General features: G+C 43.0%; 1 protein-coding gene across 1 annotated transcript; it reads right to left on the bottom strand.

Moving 5' to 3' along the window:
• Window positions 1-362: 362 nt before the first annotated feature.
• Window positions 363-18,049, bottom strand: LOC115360884 (immunoglobulin superfamily member 22-like). Its single transcript, XM_030054060.1, has 25 exons — window positions 17,922-18,049; window positions 16,811-16,945; window positions 15,835-15,971; window positions 14,416-14,515; window positions 14,243-14,279; window positions 13,807-13,978; window positions 13,216-13,329; window positions 12,919-13,081; window positions 11,349-11,461; window positions 10,578-10,740; window positions 9,368-9,652; window positions 9,105-9,229; window positions 7,152-7,293; window positions 5,392-5,599; window positions 5,189-5,277; window positions 4,790-5,092; window positions 4,037-4,210; window positions 3,700-3,828; window positions 3,200-3,496; window positions 3,010-3,098; window positions 2,178-2,370; window positions 1,795-2,094; window positions 1,563-1,711; window positions 1,126-1,306; window positions 363-1,004 (listed from the first exon to the last, which is right to left on the bottom strand). The coding sequence occupies exons 1-25, from the start codon at window positions 18,046-18,048 to the stop codon at window positions 937-939; spliced, it is 3,993 nt and encodes a 1,330-aa protein (XP_029909920.1). The 5' UTR covers window position 18,049; the 3' UTR covers window positions 363-936.
• Between the last annotated feature and the right edge of the window lie 6,117 nt (window positions 18,050-24,166).

Below are 24,166 nucleotides of genomic sequence, written 5' to 3'. Positions count from 1 at the left end.
AACATAGCCACCTCTAACCAGTTTAAAAGCACTGGTCTAAAACTGTGGTTCTTTGAAAACTGTTTTTCTAAAACTGAGCTGGCGGTTTCCATGCCTGCAGCTTAATGATACTGACTTATTTGCTTGCTTTAAAGATTCAATTTTTTGGCATTTTTGCCTTTATTTGATAGAGACAGAAAAGACTGGGATTGAGTTTATATGGCATGTGCCTTATCAAACCGACTCACCAATACCACCCAAGGGAAATCAAATGTTGAGTAGGTGCACTAACATTTTATTTAGGAAATATGCATGCAAATTGACTCAAAGATTCTTCGACTCCTGAGATCTGATGCCAAGTGGGAATGCACTGTAAGGTGGGTACCGTGTTTCGCTAAACAGAATGATTTTTGTTTCTAATATCACTTACAACCAATCCATTTGGCTCAGCAAGTGGGATGACATAGCAAGTGCTGTGAAATTCGAGTTTAGTCAGGAAGATATGGTTTACTTGGAATGCAGAAAGATGAGAAGCAGAGCCTGCTATGGTTCAAAGAAAAGAGTGTGTGACTAAAGAGAGAGAGAGAGAGTAAGACAGAGACAGAGAGAGAGAGAGAGACAGAGAGAGAGACAGACAGACAGACAGACAGACAGAAAGGACTGACTGAGTGAGCTGAATAAAGAGAACCACACATTAATTTGTGTGACCTCTAGTGTTCATTTAGTGTATTACCTAAGTCAAGAAAAATTCATACAGGCATCTATTTTGAACAAATGACAATGAACCAAAAACAGATGTTCACATCAGAATATGAATGATATACTTTCTACTTCTAAAACTCTTATTTTTTAACCAAAACTCTTGTAAATGGCAACAATACGTATAAGGTCTCTGGCTAATTAAATTGTATCTTCTGTCATTTTTTTTAGTAGCTGTAAGGAGTTCACGCAGTCATCTTATGAGATAAGCTTCTCTTTGTTTGTACGTTTGGTCAGGCTTTCCAGAAGTCCCTTGTCATCCTTATCTGGAAGACATGATGACACACAGAGAGACACAGGATCAGTCACAACCAGCTTCTTTCCTCCCCTGCATCCTCATTGCCTTCCTTCTTCCACTCCCTCGTGCCTGTCTCCTTCAACACTTACCAAAGATCACCAGCTTGCAGGAGCACTTGGCCATGCCCAGTGGGTTTTCCAGCACCAGGGTGTATTCTCCGCCATCTTTAGCTCCACAGGTAGGGATGACGAGAGTACACACTCCGTTAGCTGTACTCTGCCAAAACCGAGGGGAGTCTGAGATCTTTGATTCTCCCTTATAGCAGCACGCCTGCGCAGGGGAGTTGCAAACATCATTTCATTTTGGACAGTATCATGGTATTCACAATGGGTGGAGGTATAGCACAGGTGGTGTGGAGGGTTTGATTATGATAATTAAGCAGGCGAAGTTCCATTATTACTGTTATTGCGAGAGGAAAGCAAAGCACATGAACACCTGACCTCTTAAACAGCTAAAATATCAACATTACCTTTAAATATATTTGTGACTGATGAGACACCGACATCAGTAACCATGCCGACCATACCTGTGGAGTAGGCATGCCCTGATAGGCACAGCTCATGGTACAGTCGTAGCCTCTGCAAACAGCGTGGTCCTTCAGCGGAAGGAGGAAGGAAGGCTTCACCTGACGTGGTGGGGGGGAATACGCCTTCAACAGAAGGCCGCTGATGCGCTCTTAAACGCAAACACACAAAAAATGAGCAGAAACATTCCTTTCACACACCTTTTCTGATGTAATACTGAAATCAAAGGCCCACCTTTCTCCTTGGCAATGATCAGAGGCTCCTTTGAGTCTAGAGGATCGCTGTCTCCAATCGAATTCTGCGCGATGACCCGGAAGAAGTACTTCCTCCCGGGAAGCAGCCCGGTGACAGTGTACTTGTTGCTGAAGACACGCTCAGCCACAGTGAACCAAGAAGGAGTACTGATGTCTCGTTTGAGGATGACGTAGTGAGATCCATCGTCACTGGCCAGGTCTGGGGTGTGATCCCAGTGCAGGGTCACGGTGCCTGGGACCTCCTCGACCAGGCGAAGGTTCTTCGGGGGTCGTGGGAAGTCTGAGAGAAAGAGAGATTCATTATCCTCCGCACAGAGAGCACGTGTCTTGACACAGAAATGATTCCACCCTCAGTATACTTGCCTGTAACTTTGACGTTAATGTCGTAGTAAACCTCTCCATAGTCGTTCTTGAGGTGGGCGCGGTAGATACCAGAGTCAGATCGCTGGGAGGAGGAGATAAGGAACTGGGAGTGATTTTTGCTCTTGGTTATGATCTCCCTGCCGCTGGTGCGGATGCCATCCCTGAGCCAGGTTACCACAGGAGGAGGGGAACCCTGCCAGAGTCGAGAAGGGGAGAGAGCATGAGGATTTGCTAGGACTCCCGCCACACTTGTAGATAAAAGAGGTAGAAGAAAGATATTGATTAGACCCACTGCGTTGACATGCCCTGGTGGCTCACTGTGTAGAGCATGTAGCACATAATAAAAAGGTTAAACCACAGTGGCCTGGGTTTGAATCTGGCCCAGGCCCTTTGCTGCATATAATCCCCTCTCTCTGCCCTGGCTTTCCTGTCTCTCTCCAGTGTGACTGCCACATAAAGCAGAAATGCCCCAAAATAATCTTATGTACCAGTGTGGTGGGAATCTTTGTGTTCCTGACTATTTGGTGCATCTTGTATTTTGGGGGCGAAGTTGTGCCAAACCATCAGCCATTAGGAATTATTAGGGTGGCAACTATTAGTGCATCATTCTTGAACCAAACCAGGCTCCGGCCCCTCGTCTCCAAGCATCTGCCCTGATGCAGTTTCCTTGAACAAAACCCTGACTTTAGAGGCACTGTGCTGCAGCTGAGCCTGAACTCTGACCTTCCTGAAAAGGGGGCAAGTGATAACAAAATTTCTGTGTGGGGATTAATAAAGTGAAGTGAAGAGTGATAAAACAAGGAATACGGCATTAGACTGATGGGGGTCTTACAGTGAAGCTGAGTTGAAGGCAGAGAGCCGATCCCGCACGGACCACCATCTGGTTCATCATTTTCCCCTGGAGGGCAAACTTGGGAGCCTCTGTGCAGGAAGAAGTCAGTCAGATGCATTTTTTTTCCAAATACTGATAGAATAGGACAGAATAAACCAGACAAAACTATGAGAGAATATGGCCATCTCACCAGGTGGGGGCATGGCCAATACACCCTCTGACAGCTCAGTGGACTCTCCCACCCCTCCCTCGTTGACAGCCCGGATACGGAAGAAGTACTTCATGCGCTCCTGAAGACCTCCCACGGTGAAGGTAGTACCCGCAATTGGGATCTTAGTGGCCTTCATCCATTCTTTAGCATCCTCAGGGCGAACCTCGAGGATATAGCCTGAGGGCTCGTCTCCCTGTTCTGGGGATTTCCAGCTCAGAGAAATGGAGGAGTTTGAAGAGTCAGACACACACAGGTCCCTCACCAGGCCAGGAGCTCCTAGGAGAGGAAAATGAGAAAATTACTATGACTGAGTGCATCACTTTTACATGATGCCTTTGTGTTAACGTGTCACATTTGAGATTTTAATTGGCGTATAAATTTCCATGGGTATGCTTGTGATAATATTATATAGTCTACATGATATGGATGATAAAAATTTATAGACGGAGGGAGAGTGGAAAGGAGGGTGAAGGACTCACGTATGGGGTCTTTGGCGAGGACGGCGTTAGAAACCGTACTGGGGCTGCCTGCTCCGGCTCTGTTCACGCTGATCACTCGAAACTCATACTCCACATTATCCACAAGCCCATCCACCACACACTTGGTATCTGGAAAACATATAACAGATACAAATGCGATGCAAGAAAAATACAACCACACACAGAGAAGTCAACACCGTCAATACAGAAGAAGTGATTACCGTGCAGTTTGGATGCCGTCCCCAGTGGATACTTTTGATTTGATACAACATACATACAGCATGACATGGAGAACAAAGAAAACAAAGCAGCTTATTTTCACAGGCCAGACTCTGACCTGTGAGCAGCTCCTTGTTGACCTGGACCCACATGTTGCTGCCCTTCTTCCTCCTCTCCAGGCTGTAGCCCAGCACAGGGGCTCCTCCGTCGCTGGCTGGGGGCGTCCAGCTCACTGTCATGGCGTCCTTGGTGATGTTCGACACTTGGGGCTGGGACGACATTCCCGGAGGCTCTGGGTCGTAAGATTGAGACGGGAGTACAGCATATTGAAATGCTGGAGACGCAGGAGTAAGAATGTGGCTGACAGTGAAGGTGACTGTGAAAATGAATGTTGCATGCTGATCGTAATGATTACGACGGTAATGACAGTGAAGTGGAAGACAATATGGTGATTACAGCTCTCACCTGTGGCTGCTCCAAAGCCCTAAAAGGTTTCTTACGCAACACCTGGATGTCTGGAGAGACGAACTGACAATACTGACAGTGGCAATTACGGATGCACCGATATGGTTTTTCAGGCTGACACGCCCATCCAATATCTTCCTGCCTTTTATAGCTGATGCAGAAATTCATACCATTTTTTTTAGGAATTGTAATACCAGAGCAAGTACAAAGCAGGACAAGCTTTTCAGAGAGGCCTGTCTTAAGGTAATTAAGATGATCAACTCATACCCATAGTTTAATGTACTTTAAGTTTCCAATATTGTCCATCCCTAACAATAATGATAATAATATCATTGGATGATTTATTATCTCGATGATGATGATGATGATGATAGCAGCCTTCTGATACATGCACACAAGTTTTCACCTATGGGCTCTCCAGCATACACCTCCTCCGTCTCAAGAGGATCGCTCATTCCCTCAGAGTTGACGGCCCTGATGCGGTACTGGTACGCCTGGCCCTCGTCCACCTTGTCATCGCTGAAGACGGTGGTGCCGCTGTCCACCTCGCCCACCCTGAACCAGGACTTCTTACCCGCCAGGCGCCGTTCAATCACAAAGCTGGTCACCTGTTTACCCCCATTGTCCCGGGGAGCCTTCCACTTCATCTTGATACACTTTCTCGATCGCTCCAGGAACTCCACTTTGCCTTGAGGCATCTTAGGGTGGTCTGAAGAGCGCAGCAAAATGGTCTGGGTTAAACATTTCAAATATCTGAGTTCAGGGCAAGGAAAAACTTAAGTTGCCCGATGTTGAGTTCACCCACCAATCACATTGAGGTGCAGGTTGGCAACAGCGGTGCCACAGTCACTCTTCAAACGGAGCATGATCGCACCGCTGTCCTCTCTTACACATCTGGATAAACAGGCAGATTGAGCAGGGATATTTAGGAATTTAGGCATATTTAGGCATGAGTAGTGTAAGCCACAAACTGTAAAACTATGGGTGACGGCATCTTTTGCCCCCTACCTGCTGAGCACCAGCGTGGTGGAGTCAGCTGCTCGCTCCACCTTGGTCCGCTCATCCTCCATGACCTCCAGTCCGTCCTTGTACCAGGTGACCTTGGGAGGAGGTCTGCCTTTGAAGGGGATTTTAATAGTGGCTGTCTGGCCAGCTTTCACTGTCACAGGCCGGGCCCCCAGCAAGTCCAGCACCGAGGAGTCAATCTCTGGAGGGTCTGGGCCACGGAAATTAGAGTTAGGGATTTTTCATTATTTTTTTAAATTATTATTTCATTTTCAGTTCAGTTTTGGTTTGTTTTCCAAGTAGATTTCACAGATATTGCTTATTTTTTATACAAATGTGTATTTTTCCATTATTTCTTATTCAGTTTTAAATCTAGTTTCAATGTGTTTGGTCGGGGTGGTCTTTATAAATGTGTAATCAGAGAAGTTGAAAATGGGTATTTGTTTTAGACAGGTGTTCCATAACAAGCAATAATTCATGAATTATTTTATAAAATCTATTTATAATTAATTTGTCAGCCAGTGTTCAGTAAAATAGCTAAAAATTCATCTACTCTACTCGTTTGCCCTTCACATAACAATAATAATAATAAAACTTTATTTGTATAGCACCTTTCATACAAGAATTGCAGCTCAAAGTGCTTCATAATAAAAAGAAGAATATTTGAAAACACATTAAATAAAACATTAAAAAGAATAAAACACAGCACAGGGTGCAATTAAAAAGAAAAGGCTAAAAATTGAAATAAAATTTGAAATAAAACAAAAGATGCAAATAAAACAATAAAAGACAACAGTGTGGAATAAAATAGGAGCTAGTTAAAGGCTAGAGTGAAAAGGTGGGTCTTTAATCTTCTTTTAAAGATGTCTAGTGAGCTGGCTTCCCTGATGTCTAAAGGTAGTGTGTTCCAAAGCTTAGGGGCGTAAGTAATAAAGGCGGCATCCCCAATTTTCTTTCGACTGTTGTAGGGAACCAATAAGCCAGCATCAGACGATCGCAGTGTTCTTTGGGGTGCAATAAGGGAGTTGGCAATGTAGCTCGGTCCCAGCCCATGAAGTGCTTTGTATACAAGTAGGAGAACCTTAAAATCAACTCTAAATGTTACAGGGAGCCAGTGTAGGGCAGCTAAGACCGGACTAATATGCTCTCTCTTCCTGGTTCTGGTTAATAAGCGAGCAGCAGAGTTTTGGATGAGCTGAAGTCTGTCAGTAGTTTTCTTTGGGAGGCCGGTAAAAAGTACGTTGCAGTAGTCAAGTCTGCTTGAGATAAAAGCGTACACAAAATAATGGTTTTATTTTTTCTCACTTTTACGTCAATTTATATATTTACTATAATAACCTTAGTCTTGGAGTAGGACCAGGATAATGTGGGATGTATAATGCAGGAGCATGCAACATCATGATATGAAGCTAAACTGCTGGTCAAGGTTTGAGAACTGTGAGGGAATAAGTGGGACTATATGTATAAGATATTTGCAAAAACATATACAAGTACATGTGGGAGTACCAGGAAATATCAAGGCAGGCTGCAGGGGAAGTTACGTGAATGACTGATTGCAGCTAAGAGTGAGAGTTAAAGTGCTGTGAGCTGTGCTGAATAAATGGATCTCGAGTCTGGATTTGAACACTGACACGGTGTCTGATTCTCAGCAATGGCACGAAGCTTATTCCAGCGCAATCGATCTCCGTTAGAGAAGGCTCACACCCCGGCTGTGACTGTAAACACGTTTACACAACCACAGACGCATACATCCACACGCTGACCTGCAATGGCGAGAACAGCCTCGCTCTCGGCCCCCTTGGCTCTGAAGGTGTACTTGCCCTGGTGGCCATCGGAGACCCCACTGAAGAGCAGCTTGTGGACCGCTCCCTGTTTGACCACCTGAACCCCATGCAGTTCTGAAATCTGGCAAATGTAACATAGAAGACAAAGCAGGACAGTAACTTTTATTAGGCCTGAATAAATGCAGTGTGAGAGAAAAATGCATCGATTACTCAGTGAAAACATCCCTGTACGTCATGCTGTTTTTCAGAGGCTGTGGCGGGCTCAGTTTTAAAGCTAGAGTAAAGATACTAGTATCATATGAAACTAGATGACCTGAGGAATCTATTGTTACCTTGTTATGTTATGGTTGTCGGCAAGGGGAATAAATATTCCTCCAAAATTTGTCCCTTGACCTCTCACATTACAATACCTGGATGAAAACGGGCTCTGAACCATCACCACTTGTGCATCTCCCCTTTGCAGATGTGCCCACCTTATGCTAATCCCATCTGGTTAGAAGCAAAAACCATGCAGTTGTTTGCATGCAGTACAAATGTGTTATATTTGCCTATTCTAAAATGGGATATTTTTGCAAACTTGGGTGTAAACAGTCTTGGAGTTGCATAAATTCAATATCACTGGAAAGATGAGACTCGATGAGCCCAATTTTATTCATGTGTGATGATGTTAGCTCCCACAGTAGCCATTTCATTGTAGTGAGACCATTTTACGAAGCTTGACATCACTGTATAAAATGACCCATTGTGACCTTTAGGATAATCACAGCCTCATCAAACTTTACAACCACAAGCTAGAGACCGAAGGCATTCACAGGATGTATGGTTTTAAAGTTAAACTATACTAAAGGGGATTTTCTGAGCAATTTCAAGAACAGAATGCTCACCATCCATTTGCTGTTTTCTGTGGTGTTGTGGTGTTCCTAAAGGTCTTAGTGCCCCAATGTGGTATTTTGGGGGGATTTTTGTCCATGTTTATCAATTCTTGAGCGGTCAAAAATGGTTAAATTTTACAGGAAATCTGTGCAACAAATGGCATCAACCCTGAAATAACTGCAAGAACTTATGAGACATATTTGAGCATGGGAATAGCCATCATATGCTTTCATCACAATGTCCTGACTTTTATACACTCTAAATAAATAAACAGGCACCTAACAAAAACAAAATGTTTATCACAAATTTATGACTAGAACAACTTGGCACACAGTGCTGAGCTGCATCTCAAATTAATCTTCACGTTCCAGCTTTCAGATGATGAATATCGCTTCTGTTTGGCATCCACTGTTGACCTTTTATCTCCCCCTGAATATCCCGTGGTCTAAAAAGCAGGGGCTGATAGTGATCTGCACTTGTGCACATTGCATTTTTTTTTAAACCAAAAACAATTAAATGAATTAAATGTATTGCTTGCTGGTTTATTTTGTTACTTTTCAGGGTATCACATTCTTATGAGAGCATTCAGTATGCCACTTAGTACTGTATTAATTTTAACATTATGGTACAAATTAACACGAGTGAGTTTGCTACCTTTTAAGATTCAAAACCATAGAAGGGTAAAAACACACCAGACTGCAACTGGTATGATGTAACTACTAAAACTGACAATGTGTGTTAGAGTTACAGTAGGTGTATGAATGACCAAGCATTTACAAGTCATTTGTATCGCTGGTGTGGAGGCGGTGGGGCTCCCCAAAATCAAATTCTGCTTAGGGCCCAATAAAGACTTGGGCCAGCCCTTGTGCAGTGAATACTCCACTTGGTTCTGTGGGAACTAAGCATTAACTCGTGGAATTTGTGCTTACAAGAAGGGAATAAACAAGGCTGATATTATAGGCAGGCATGGTAAATGGGTCTGTTTTTTTCAGAGTCTGCATTTTGGGGCCTAACCAGGAGGTTCCAGCCCCGTCATCCTGTCATCATATTGTCTCTTACCTCCACTCCGTCCTTAAGCCACACGCCGTCCAGCTTCTCATCATTCAGGACAACGCACAGTTCTGCAGGGGAGCCTGTTGGACACTGAACATCTGACATGCCACTCGTCACGATGGCAAAACGCTCTGGCAACACACAAGGAAGCGGGAACAGGTTTATTCATATCTTTCTATCTATCTGTTTACTGAGCAGATGAGCTAATTGTTCATATTAGACATGAAAAAAAAACAGGTAATGAGGATGACTTAGATAGATAGAATTACCATCCACGGTCAGGTTGGCAGAACTGATATACTCGTGTGTGTCGTTGTCCTGAGTACACATTATGGCGTACTCTCCCTCGTTCTCCAGTTCACAGTCATCTATGATAAGCTCTGCCCTCTTGCCCTCCTGCAGGAAGACATAGCAAGCCCTGCCCGTGATGTCACGCCCGTCCTTCAGCCAGCGGATGTGAACGTCCTTGGAGCTCATCTCGCACTCCAGGTGGGCCTGGGCTTTCTCCTTGACACGTACGTTCTTCAAGGGCCGGATAAACTTGATGGGAATTCCTTGAGGGGGAAAAGAGGGCGAGGCTGAGAGTCATACGAGAGTCACGAGAGTTTGTTTTTGTCAATGTTGACAAAAAAACAGAAAAATTTTGCTGTCACTGCAGGGCTTGGATTCTTCTAGGGTTTATTTGGCTTCTCCTCGCACGTTTCCCTCCAAATTTTATTGTTGACTCTTGCATTTTAAACATATGCAAAATACATCCGAGCAAATCCAAAATCAGAAACACGACTGCTGCATAGAAATCAGTGGAGATTTGAGCAGAGCTTCACTAAGTGCCCATTAACTTGCCACCATGTAAGCAAACCGCTGCTCTCTGCTCCCTACACAACAGGTCCTGGCCTCCTCGCACACAGATAGAGGAAGAAAGGAACTTATAGAGCACGGAAAATAAAGTCTAATGATGAATAACTTTAATTAACACAACCCCAATTACCATGGCTGTGTTACCCCAACCCCAGAGGACAGCCACGTGTCCTTGTGAAGATATTTACATGCCCCAGCTTGCACCTTGGGCTAGTAAGCATCTTGTTAGACAGAGCTGTAATAAATGAGCTTGTTGTGAGGAGGGATTTGGTTGGATTACTTTCAACTCAGCACTAGGAGGGAGGATTTATTATGCTACCCATACATCTTCATTTGGAAGATAGAGGCAAGATGATGTTGTTTAGCATAGCTATGAAGGAACCGAGCCTCTAATCTCAGGGGAGCAAGGAAGACAGTAGCTGCTCATCTCGACGGGGTCTGAGGGGGGAGGGTTGTTGCCTTGGAAATGCTACCTCGGCTAAAACACGGAGACACAGCCCTTTTGGGAAAAAGAAAAGAAAAGAAAACAAAAACACAACAATACAAAGCAAAATAAATAAATAATAATAATGATGGTGGGCCAAAGTGTATGAAGAAGTTGTCTGAACTGCTCCTCCGTACTTTCAATGAAAAGCGGCACGGTGGCGGTGAGGTCTCCGATGCTGATGGTGTAGTCTCCAGTGTCGCTGGCTTTCACGTCTTTAATCTTCAGGGTGTAGGTCAGGCCGTCCTCCGACAGAGACACATCAAACTTCTCATCTCTCTTTACCTCCTTTCCCTTTACCTGTCAAAACGCAAATGAAGCAAGAAAGAAAGAAATAGGATAAATCCTCTGGCTTAGGCCTGGATTGACCTGAAATGCTTTGAATTCATTGATGAAAAAGAACGAAATATCGTGGTAATACTGTTGTCTCGTACATATGTTTCAAATTTCAGCACATTTCTCACATTATTGCACTGGTTCATATCTTTAAATTTGGTTTAAGTACTGAATCAAATCACTGACTTTTGAATCACAAAATCGACTTGAACTGAATCATTCCAAAAAACAAAAAATCTTTTGTGAACTGAAATGTGGTTAAGCCACAGATTGACATTCATGTTTTTTTTTCCTCTGGTACTTTTACTTAAAACGACTACAGTGGAGTGTGACGAGAATAACAGCAGAGGAATAGAGGTTGAAATGTTTTTTTTTTATCTGGTTTCTACCTATAATCTTGAAACCACATTTGTCTGCCTCGCTATTCTGAGCTTCAAGAACTCCTGCTTTACCTGGGGAGCAGTTGCATAAAATCCCTCACCTGGTGGGATCACAGATAGGACTTCACACTGTATACTTCTGCAAAAGTGTGACTAAGTCCTTCAGTGTGTCTTTGTGAGTCACACGCTAACCTTCCAGATGAGCGGTGAATCTGTCTTCTTGGAGAGGCGGACCTCGAACACAGCAGTCTGGCGCTCCGTCACCCTCATGGGGCTGAAGTCAGACAGGAACTTCAGAGGCTCGTCTGAAAGGGCGAGAAAGGAGAGCAAGGAGACGGTCAGACATCAAAAGACAGAGGCGGAGCAACCTGGGCGATGCAGAACACATTATCTATACAGCGATGAAAGCATGGAATAGCATATCAACTGTTACACACACAACAAAAGAAATGAAATAACCTTTTCTTGTTTCCACCTGAGCTTCATTATACGCATGGTAAGTGTTTTTCTGGGTTAGGATTTCAATAATAAAGTGGTAGATTTCCTCCTTTTACTTAGTTCTTTCTGTCTTTCTTTCTATCTTTCTTTCTTTCTTTCTTTCTGTTTATGTAGTGGTTGTGTGAATTGGCATATGCTTGTTAATGGTAATATGAAGATAATGGCTGAGGGACAACTCAGACAGCTCAGATGTTGCTTTCCTTCCTTTTTTTTTCTTATTTCATTTAACTGGTTATTTATTTTAGTTGCTACACTTATTGCATGCAATCTCTGTTATGGTCCCAGGAAGAGTATCTGCCTCCAGGTATGGGATTTCTAATGAACCAATAATTTAATATGAAGTGTCATACATGAGGGACCTGACACCATGAGGAAAGAATTAGGAAAAACAAAAAAAGTCTGATACATATAATTCTTTTATACACTCAGCTTACTCAAACCATCAGTCACCAGTAATAAGAGATAAATCAGCAACTCCATCTCATCATCTCTCACACAGCGGATCAAGCCCAAACACAAAACACCACACGGCGCAGGTGTAGATATCTGACATAAATGTCACATGCTTCAGTTTTGTAATAGACCTGTCTTAACAGAGACTTACAGCAAATACATCATTAGACCCAAGAGAATATCTAATTTGGATATTCAACATGAACATCCCAGGCTTAGTGACATGAAATACTATATCATCTGACTGAGTGACTAATTATTAAAATAGGTTAAATACTGAGTGGGAATTTGTTCGTTATGTGTGACGAAAACGTCTGTTGATAACCTAATGTTAAGTACAATTTAAACAAAAGTCAAAAATCCCTGAATGCAGGTACATTACCTATATAGACTGCTGTGTGAGGCCAGGGAGACTGAGGTACATTTTATATTTTACAGTCCCTTGTATGATGGTGTAAGCCAAGGGACTTTTTAGTGGAATCCCAATCTCTGATGATTTCTTTTGGATTGGATGATTATGAAAGGCTTGAGACGTGTTTTAGGAAGGGAACAGGTTTTTTTTTTTGTGTCATATTTTATTTGTCAAGAGTAGTAAGTTTAAGATACAGAATCTGTGCAGTAATCATGAAGAATTTGTTTCACCATTTTGTGTCTGGGCACTTTGAGGGCATGCCACAAGATAAACAATCAATCTATCAGTCAGGGTAGAGGAATACATATAGAGAGAGCAAAAAGAGAGAGAGAAATACAGTCAGCAGTGACTTCTATTCTGAGCTACACGCGGTGGGAAGGAGGTGTGTTGTGCACTTGCCTATGACGGTAAGCTTGGCTGACAGAGTCTTGTCTCCGACCTGCAGAGTGTAGGTGCCCATGTCACCGAGGCCCACGCTGGAGACACACAGCATGTGCTTGGTTCCCATCTGTTTCACTTCATATTTCCCAAGAGAGTACTGGATCCTCAGCATCTCCGTGCCCTGAATCATAAATCAAACAGCTGACAAGGGAAAACTCACAAGTGGTTTAGGTCGTGTATGCAAATGCACACGCGTATCCATACATATGCACGCAAACAAACAAAACAGACCCGCTGACAGTTTGGATTGTTTACCAGGAACCAGCGCATCTTGGTGTTCGGATCCCTCAGTTCCAGGATGGTGTCGAACACGACATTGGTATCAATCTTGGCAGTGATGTTCTCCAGCGGCTTCAACACCTTCACCATCTGGAAAGTAATTCACCTTGTCAAACGTCCACTTCACCAAGTCATTTAGTCTCGTATTTGGTCTTGAAACCTGTATTTTCTTAAAAATATAAAATCTGCCAGTGGGATGAGATAATCCTACGTGTTTTCCAGAGTTTTTCTGAATCAAGTGTCACTTTCTCGACCCCTCGATCTCGAAAAACTGAAACTGCATTGGAGACAAGTGGAATGGAGTATTTACAGATTTTGCCAAACCAATAAAAAAGAAGGATATTCTTTCATCAGGTTCTTAGGTAAACTTTCCATTAGTTGACTTGATCGTTGCTCTGTGATGTACCTCTGTCGACGTGGCAGTGCTGTGTGGCATAAACTTTCCTTTTCTGTTTTGTTCTACTGTCTCCTGCTCTATTTTGAGGTGTTGTTCATATCATAACCCGCTCCTTCCTATCTCATCTGATCCCGCGCTATGTGAACAAGCTCTCTGTGTGACAGGCCCACCTCCACCTCCTCTTTCTTCTTCATCTCCTTGAGCTTCTTGAGGATTCCTCTGAAGTCGGTAAAGCCGTGCTCGGCACAAATCCTCTCGTAGTCCTTCTTGTCAGCTCCAGACAGGATCTTTAACATCTCCTCCTCTGTAGGTGGCTTCTTCTCCTCTCTCTTCTCCACACTGCTGCAAAGGAAGAAAGACCTCAGAGGGGAAACCGGAGTTTGTGTGTATGCGTGCAATGCAGGTGCGTCTCACAGTGTGTGTGCATGTTTAATAAAATCTCAAAGCATCTTCTTTTGGCCGACACTGGCATACAATGGATCTCCTTAGACCTTTGTCCTGTAGATCTATGTGGAAACAAGGAGTAGAAGGGGATCCGGAGAACGTCCCCCTACACCTTGACAGATTAGTTTTTGATGAGTCCAAACCTGAGGCTTGTGTTCCTACCGTTTCTTCAGCATCTTTTTGAGGTCCATCGCTGGATCTGGAAACAAAGAGAGAGCATCTATAAAAAAAAACAGCTTGTAATCTCAAATATAAAACATCTAGATTACTCTGAGGACTCTGACAGATCCATTGTTTCATACAGGAAACACATTACATCAGATGGCCAGGCTTACTCTCTGTAACAGTGAGGGATACGGAGTAGATGGCGTCTCCGTGCACATTGGAGGCAATACACTTGTAGACATCAGCTTCCTCCAGGACCAGACTTTTGATCTGAAGAGGGGGATCACATTTAAAAAAGAATAAATTAAAATGGCTAGATCAAAGCTTGCTGCAACACTGATGAAAAAAAAAACAAAACAGATTGTATGGATTTATAAGATGCGTTTATATCTTATCTGGTCTATTTCACAGTGCTGAAAAGGAGACTGCCTAGACTGAAAAGGCAGGAGAGAGGAAATGACACATGTCAGTGGTCATGAAGCGGATTTATATCACACTGGTGGATATCTCATTATAGAGGAGACCTCATGCTTTAGCACTGGTCACTTTAAATCTTATTGCATTACTTGGTTCAGGCAGAGGGAGGCAGTGCCATGCTAGGAATACGACGTAAACATTTCACACTGCAATTTAACAGTCATCCCTCACCAGAGAAACAGATGGCAAGGGGAGATGCATATGTCAGCACCCACAAGTTAATTGCTTTATAATAGCTATTTAAGCTTCACTTAAGCTCCCCGGCTGGTACAGAGACAGCGCTAAATCCACTCCAGAGTGGTTATAGATAAAAGGATCAGAGAGAGTTTTTTTTTTTTTTCTGTCTACTTTTTCACATGATGCATGGTGTGCTGTTTGAGTTGACAGCACCAAGATGTCAGAGCCCCCGGCTTAATGGGAGCCCGTATAGAGACACTGCATTCTTCAGCCCTACTTTACGGTCACACTCACCTTTTCAGATTTCGACTATCTATCTTCGTAGAGGAGACAAAAAAAATGTCCTGACACACGCGTTTGGTTTCAAAAAGAGTATTTATCAAAGGAACAGTTGCAGGGTGTCGACTTGGCAAAGATCATACAGGATTTGCACTCAGCAACCATATACATTTAATAAAATACAAGTGGCATCTATGTATAAATACAACAGATTTGTCTTAAAAAATGCACGGTGTATGGTTAATTAACAACAATCAGTGACATGGCCAAGAAAATCAGTGTAGCTTGACTGTATTGGTAATTACAGAGCATGCATCAATTCACATGGTGATGCATGCAGCTGCAAAAATACCGACCATTTGCCATGTTTGCCATTTAATTTTTGACCTCCAGTTTTACTGCAAACTCTGGTCGTGTTTACCGAGATGGAATTGCACTAACACTAATGGAACAATTACACAATGAGCCTAATCTAAAAGCTCTCTTTGGCTTTCTACTTGACACCGTAGTGTAGTTTTCGAGTTCTACTGTTTGAGACCTGACGTTTTGAGGACTGAGATTGGAGAAAAACAACATAAACCTGACTCAGTATAAGCCTCATTTTATTAACAGGATCTATGAGGTGCACTATGTGTTGTGTAGCTGTGCTGACAAACCTTGAGCATGTGCTGATTGTTGATGTTGTCGTAGAAAGTCATGGTCTGGTCAGACAGCGGGCACCCACTGGCTCTTTCCCAGGTCACAGTGGGTTCAGGCTTCCCCGTCACCTTGGCCTTGAACACAACCTTGTCACCTAAAATGGCCCATCAGGCACAGGACAGCACTCTGAGATCATGAAGTGCGTTCATTTGTATGGTTGAAATAACTATAACTTTCTTTTTTTTTTTTGCTTGAGCATAACCACTGCACCGCCTCTCTTTTCTCTATTAACGAGGATTTTTTTTTTTTTTTTTAGAAAAGTTATTATGGTTATGAGATCACATCCATCAGATTTACTGCCTGTTCCTCTCCTTTTCCCTGCTCCCCTTGGACTAATAGGTGCAAGGTCAGTCCAAGGATGCTAATGCAGAGGCTACTCCGCAGTGTGCTGAGTGTTGTGACAGGCTGTTTCATGCACGTCTCTTAATCTATAATTCACAGGTAGAGCCAGTGCGAATAAGCCTCAAACACCTACAGTTTATGCAGAACAGACGACTGTACTCAGCAAAAGCAGCAAAGTTTTTTTTTTTTTTTTTTTTTTTTTTTTTTTTTTACCTTCGTGGAGGTCATGAGCATCACAAAAACTTCACCACAGTCTCTTTGCACTTTGTGAGGCCCTTTTTCAACCCGTTGATTTACACAGCTTCAACCGTAAATCAAAACTGTTGTCCAGAGAAACACGCAGACATCACATGTTTACACACTGCAGCAAACTTTTACCTTCCAATAGTTTTTTTTTTTCTTCTGGTGTCATCTTGAGTTTCTAGGCAAACTGTGGGCAATATCTAAAAATAGCTTTCACACTAGTTCTCTTAATCTCAGGGGCTCACAGTTGTTTGTAAGGTGATGGTGGAGGCGAGATACTAGGGGGATGCAGTGGGTGTTGCTTGAAATTTCAAGGTGTTGTGAGATGAAAGGTGCAGTTAAACTCACCCTCTTGAGCGGTGATGGGGCGCAGTTTCTCCTCGAAATCTGGGACAGACTCTCCCTCAGGAATCTGGAGGGATTTCTGCACCTGGCTGAAGGACTCCGCCACTGCCGAAGTTTTACGATGCACCACAGAGTGCTCTGGGGGAACATTCGCACCGGTAGATTTATCAGCAAGCCAACGTATAGAACCAGGGAAACTAGGTTACAACCGTCTACTGTACACACGTGACAATTATCAACACTTTGGCCAGGTGCCTAAAATGCTGCATGGTCTGCTGTAGGATTGGAATAGAAACCATGGTTTTTCTAATAATACTTTCTGGTAACTATGGTGACTGCCATCTCAAGTGCGATACTACCATGGTTTGCTATGATACTTTATGTTATTAGTGTCCTCTCAGGTAGAGACAGACTTACTAATCAGTAATCAGGCTGATATCTGGCATTGTGAGATAATTGGTTATTACCTGCACTCACAAGGCCAATAAACAAAAAATGCCTGCAGACACAGACTTGTTAGTCTGGCTGCTGTTGAACAATTGTTTTATTCATAAGTTAATTTTTTTGATTACCTGTGGACGTTTATTTAGCTGATGCATTTATTTAATATGAGTGCGGTGCAGACAGAGTGCAGATCGACTTCAGCAAACAGAGACAAAGCAGACAATAACATTCATGTTAAGTAAATATTCACTGAAGTTCAGCAATTTGTGCTTCATTTGTTATTGTTACATTGTGGTATTTTATCTGATTAAAAACAGCAACATAATGATATTGGCAATATACAGCAGCCATCGGTCTGCTCTGTAAATATTGCAAGAGCAGAGCCAGAGCAGAAAAACACATTGGAATATTCTCTACAGTGGGACAGGTGAAAAAAGAAAAAAAAAAAAAAAAAAGTTAAAACTGCTGTGATTTTTATCTGTGATCTTTATCATCTCTGATTAACATGGGTAATTATGTTCAAAGTCTGTTAATTTCACTGATGGTGGTGATCACTGTACTAAAAGACATGTTGGTTAAATCCCATTGGTCATGGCCTCTCTCAGAACAGAATGTGTTTCACTAGAGAGCAGCAGGGCATGAAGAAAAAGCAGATGCTGCACCTCCCTACCATCTAGGATCCTGGAGGAGGCCGGAGAGACTTTGCGCAGCTTGGTGGAGCTCAGGGAGAAGGTGGAGGTGGAGGAGCTGGAGGAAGAGCTGGTGGTGAAGGTGGTGGAAGAGGAGGAGGAGGACATCTGCATCTCTGACATGCACCTCATCTGACCCATCTGCTGCTCCATCTGCTCCATCCTGCCCCCAGTGGCCTGGAGGAGCTCTGCTGCCATGGTGACGGTATCTGTGATTGGCAGTTGTGTTTGGGGAAGGATGGAGTCTGAATACTGAGAGAAGAGAGAGAGAGAGAGAGAGAGAGAGAGAGAGACTTTGCTATTGGTAGGAGGACAGGAGCAGACAATATTCCTTTGACTCTGAATTCTGCTGGGTCTTGTTGCTGTCTGCAACAGTTTTTCTTCTTCATTTATTACATCCATTAGATAAAAGGGACCCAGAGGGACAGAGGACAATCCCAAGCATGTCACCCAAATTCATACACTGATTTTGCTAATACCCCGCTGTGTGTTCAGATAGCAAAAGGCAAAACAGGATGTTCAGGGCAGACAGATGCTTGTGTTTGTGTGTGTGTGTGTGTGTGTGTATGTGTGTGTGTGTGTGTGTGTGTGTGGGATGTGTTGCACCCTCTTCCTCTGTCTCGGTGGTAATTGGGTTTATGTTTCCAGAAGCGTGCAGCTGAGATGATTGAAACACACCTCCTTTCCGCGGCTCTCCTTCCGCCCTTTCCCTGCTCTCTCATCCTCCTTTCAACGATGACAACAATAGTCCATTGCCTTTGCCAGGCTCAAACAAAGATCCAATTAAAAAGGTAATCCACACACCTGCTGTGTGAGATAAAGCGCTGTGTTTGTACCATTGATGAACTGTGCTCTTTCTCTCTGCCTGCTTTAAAAAAATTTGGATTCCTCTCTCGCATCCGCTCCTGATTTCTACCTTTCTGCATCTCTGTAAGCTGTGCGTGAGGGTGTGGGTGTGTGCACTGTTGAATGAATGCTTGAAATTTCAACTTTTACTAATTGACTTGGCAACAGTGCTTTTTCAAGTTTAACTAACTGGTTTTGCAAAGTTTTTATAAACCCAAGTAATTTTCTCAACCCATAAGGGAGCAGCAGGGGGTTCAGCTGCAGTTAAAACATGAAAATCACTAAAACTGGAATTATAAGGATTTCACTCCCTTTGCTGATGAAACACACATCAACATGTGAATGTTAAAATATACCTCACTACATTTTACATCACATTCATCATGGATTACAGATTTCTAGGCTGATTTCTAGGCTGTGAAGCCATTTGCACTAAACAGTCAACCAACAAAGATTAGAAAAGTCATGTGAATTTACTGTATTTTGTTTTATTTTAGCTACATGTCATCTAACACCATTCTCTTGTCTGAAAAAGTGTTTCAGTAACATTTACTCTGAGTAAATTTTGAACTGATTAATTATTATTTTTACGCCAGTGTCTTTACAGCAGTGTGTTGACTTTACTAAAAAAGTAAAATATCAGTAAAATCACAATATTCTTTCCACCAGTGATACTTACTTTCAAGCGCACCTAAATACTCAAAAGTCATGTGTGGCATGACATTGTGTTTATATAATTAAAGTAAAACAGATAGAGCAATAAGCAGATCTCTAATTGTGAGCCAGTATAAAACTGAAAACTGTTTGTTTTACACATGAACATATCACCTCACAAGCCAAGACAACAAAAAAGTAAAAGATTAGTTTCTGCATTGAAAATGCAAATGTGAAAAATATAAACAAGTATTTTTGCTTCCTGCAGTAAAAACGCTGCCCGCTGAGGTGAATAAACTAATTAATCCTTTAAGCTTTGATATCTACTAAAGGAAACGAGTTGTTTTTAAGGAGCCACACTGCCACGGAGAACTCTTTGATGGCAACTCTGCAGTCAAAGGGAGTAGGAAAATGACTTGAAGCAAAGTACCGAACAGGTTGCCATCTAACTGCGGCTGGAACACAAGCACAGCTCTTTTTCTCCCTCTCTCTGCCTCTTTGTTCAGTGTCCTTGATCTCTCTCTTACAGCATCCAGCACTGCAAATTGCAGAGGAATTTTCTTCCCCTCTTTGGCTCCATTACTTTTTCAAGCAAGACAGAGCCACACAAACTTACTTGTTACTGTGAAGCGTTTTACTTTCTCACAGATTTAGCCTGAGCCTCCGTTTCCTGGTTCAACTGCTTCCAGCTTCAGTGTCTCCTCTTATGATGATCTTAATCCACACTCTGCTCTCTCCTCAGCACTCCCCTGCCTGCTTGGTCTCCGCTCTTCTCCGTCTTGATTCTTTTTGGGTGGATGAGCCAAAGCTGTGGCATTCAAACTTAGAATCTGGCAATCTAACACCTGCTGTGCCGCATATCTGGACAAATAAGGCTCTGATCTGCTCTGAGCCGCCCGGGCCAGACTGTCCTGGGCTTGCTTGGACCAATAGGTTATCTTAATGCGTCCCGCAGGTCTGTTTCATTTGGCGTCCACCGGGGGCAGTCTCATCCCAGCATCTTGGAGCATCAAAACTCTCCAAGGAGCATGTTGGTGATGGAGAAGTTCTAGCAGCCTCTGCCTATGAGCTACCACATCTCCCTATATGTATCAGATTAGTCACCTCAGTGTATCATTAAAACATGTGGGCATCCCGGTGGCTCGCATGGTGGAGCGTGTGCCATGAATCAGGGCTGGGTCCTTCAACTCCAGTCTGGGCTCTGTCTCTCTCTACTGTCACTCTCAAGTGAAACAAATACGCCAAAAACTAAATAATCCTTTAAAATGTTGGACTATGCATCTTTTTTTTTTTTTTTTTTTTTTTTTTTTTACATTAACATTACAATAAGGTGCATGATCATTCAGTGTCAGTCTGTGATCACGATTGTGCTTGCCTGGATGCTGCTTTTCAGTGTTGTTTGAGACATTTTGAGGCACTTTGAGGTATGATTTGCTGTATGCATGGCCGGTAATAAGATGGCTTGTGGCTTCTGAGGTGAGGACTAATGGCCATGGAAGAGGGAAGTCAGAGCAACATCAATAATGGTGGAAAGCAGCAAGAAACAAAAACACATTAAAGCTGAACTTGCGGCAAAGAAGACTGGTTCATAAACACTGGATTTTTAAGAATGTAGATTCTCAGCATTCATCGGCTTCTTCAGTACCTGTAGTAGCTTGGGGGATGCCAGTTACCAATTAAAAAAAAAAAAAAGCCTAAACCCCCTAGTGCAATCAGTCCATCCAGATTTCTGTGTGATTCGCCGAGGTCTCCAGTCTGCTGAAACCTTCCCTGTCTCTTGACACTCCAGTACAATGGAGCTGGATGGGTACTTGTTTATGTGGCTCAAACTGTCAAACATTTTCATTTTTTTAAAAAGAAAAGTCAACCGCAACAGCTTTTTCCAAAAACACTGGCACAGATAGCAGACATAATCCACAGCCCTGAGGAGCAAAGAGTTTCACTGTGAGCTAGTTCCTGCTGAGGAACACCAATAAACTGTATCTATATGCCTCTAATTCATATTCGCTGGGGGTGGATAAATCCTTAGTGTGTCCCAATAGCATATTGCATTCTAATCCTAAATGCTACCTATTGTATATCCATCTCCATAGTATATGGTTTAGGCTATTAGTATGGTAGAAATGTAATATATTAGATAATTTAAAAAAAAAAAAAAAAACAGACATATGTTTGCTAACGACAGGGTCATGTTACCCACATCTGGTGGTCTTCCGCCACCTTCACATGTCAAACAAATTCAAAAACATGTATCGCAACATATGTTTTGGTTTATTATTGGTTTCCATGAACATAACTGACATTCTTGAGTATACTTCATTTTCATACTTTTATGTCGGGAACATGTACATTATGCTCAAACCTTGATTCGAGTGAGTATGAAGCATGCTTTTGGGTCATGGCTACCGTCTGGCAGAAAATATTTCCCAGTGAAGCTGCTAAGGAACTGTTGGTCTGGAAAGTTGTCCAACTGAGGGGGAGGAACATCGTGGCCTTGCATGTGTCTTTAAAGAATATCTACTTTTTGAAAAGAGTTGAACTCGTGTACTGAGCGTTTCCTTTTTACTGCATGCAGCTCTAAACTGGAGTGCCAGCGGATCATCGGTGCACACTGTGCTGAAAAATCATAGCCATTAATGTCTGTACATTTACAACACCAAAAACAACATATGGTGGAAAAATAAATACATCTCCCCCTGCAACACAAAGCGCAACAAAATAGCTATGTGGCTGTACATTTTTATATCCTTCTGTTACTCAGACAGATTTGTATTTGTTACCAGTCAGTCATGATATTTTTGCAGGGCCCACACTCACCTCACAGTCTGACTCAATACTCTCTCCTCGGTTTGTGCATACGACACCCCGGCGAGTTCATGTCATTGTCCATATTTCAGACAAGGCCGTCTTTTTTAGTATCGGTTTTATTTGGATAGTAACTCCATCAAAGCCTGCTCAAGACATATAATGCATCACAGATAAACACAAAAGACATTTTCTTTGTTTGGAGTCACAGTTTAGCACCCAGAAATGGATTTCTCTGGAACAGTGTGACTGCGTTCAATTGATGTGAGGAGCAGTAATTCCCCTATAAAGAATTTTATTGGGTGGAGCAGATGGAGGGCAAGGGGTTCAGCCATCCATGCACCTGTTGACCGACTGAGCTGGCCTTTTGTCTTTATGCTGTCAGAGAAGGACGAAATTGAAATTTGGGAAATATTTCTTGTTTAATGGACTTGAGACAGGCTCATCCTTGGCTCTGGGTAATGAATGAGCGTTTTGTCAACAGTCTAGACGGCTTGTAATTTCAAGAGATATGCTCTTTGAGTTGATGGCAGGGGGCATTTAAGTGTGATTGTTTAGTGTGTGTGTGTGTGGGAGAGAGAGAGAGAGGCAGAGAGAGGGAGAGAGAGAGAAAAGGGGGAGGGCGAGACAGCAAAAGCCAGATGAAGATAGAGAGATCGAGAGAGATGGAGAGAAAGAAAGAGAGACAGACATAGAGAGCCCCATTGGCATTACTTCCCTCTAATCCTCTTTGCGCTACACCTGGCTGGCATACTAATGATGGAGAAATGACCTAGATTTCTCTCTCAGCACATTCATCCTCACAGCCCAAAACATAATGAATGAGTTAGATGGATTTTATTTTCCGCCACTGCTCTTTTTCTGTCACCACCGAATCTGAAAAGGAGGCCAGGCACGGATATTCACTATTGATGAAAGACGGGCGCTATTGCTACAATAGTCACTTTGGTCTCAGTTGTTTGAGCTTTCGCAATGCCTCCGTGATGAATACAATCCGAGCCCTGAGAAGGAAGCCGGAGAATTGTCAACAAAAATCATAGAGTTGTGATGCTTTTTGATATTCCACGCCTCCGTGTTACGGTGCCCTGCGAAGAAATGCTTTGAAACTAAAGAAGCCATGATTTCATGGTCACAGCTAATGTAACACTGGCAGCGGAGCTATTTTTACTGTTGCTGTGTTTAGATGCATCACCTGTTCAGATGGGAATGCAGTTTAGAGGGTGACAGCGATTCAGGGTGCAGGGTAAGTTAGAGAGCTCATGGTATGAAGAATTGCGATGATTTTCCCATAGAGCCAAATCCACCTTCAAAATTGTAAATTGTGAATGATAGATTTTATTCTAAACTGGTTCAGCATGAGAGCATATTTACCTCTCTGCCCATTATGCGCTGATGGGTGCAGGATATAAACAGCGCTGCACTGTGCTAATAGAAAACAATACCCCTATTAAACTCAAATGGAAGAACTGCACTTGCCCATTTCCTCCATTTCCATGCACTGTAGTAACATCTTCTGTCATTTCTGCTGCTCTGCAATCATCTCCTCTATCCCCACTCCGATCCCCCACCCCTCTCCATCCTCTATTTCCCTCCTTAGTCATCTGTAAACATGGCGGGCTGTTATTTTCCCAGAAGGTAATTCAATAGGACACAGAGGAGGAGAAAGAAATGCCACTCTGCACCTGTTTGGCGAGGAGGAATCACCGGCACAGAGGGCAGCCAGAACTGATCCAGCAGGATGCAGGAGGCAAAACCCCTTAATCCCTGTGACATTTCAGCTCAGACCTCTCATCAAAGCCTCTGAGCTGCTGTGCTGCCCAGGAAAAGGGAAGGATGGAGGAGGGCAAGGAGGAAATGTTTGTGTGAAAGAAGGAGGGAGAGATTGAAAGAGATGGAGACAAACAGACAGGCAGGCAGGCAG

The sequence above is a fragment of the Myripristis murdjan genome, chromosome 6 (genome assembly GCF_902150065.1).
Source record: "Myripristis murdjan chromosome 6, fMyrMur1.1, whole genome shotgun sequence".
Taxonomy (NCBI): Eukaryota; Metazoa; Chordata; class Actinopteri; order Holocentriformes; family Holocentridae; genus Myripristis; species Myripristis murdjan.
This window is presented reverse-complemented; position numbering and strand designations above follow the sequence as displayed.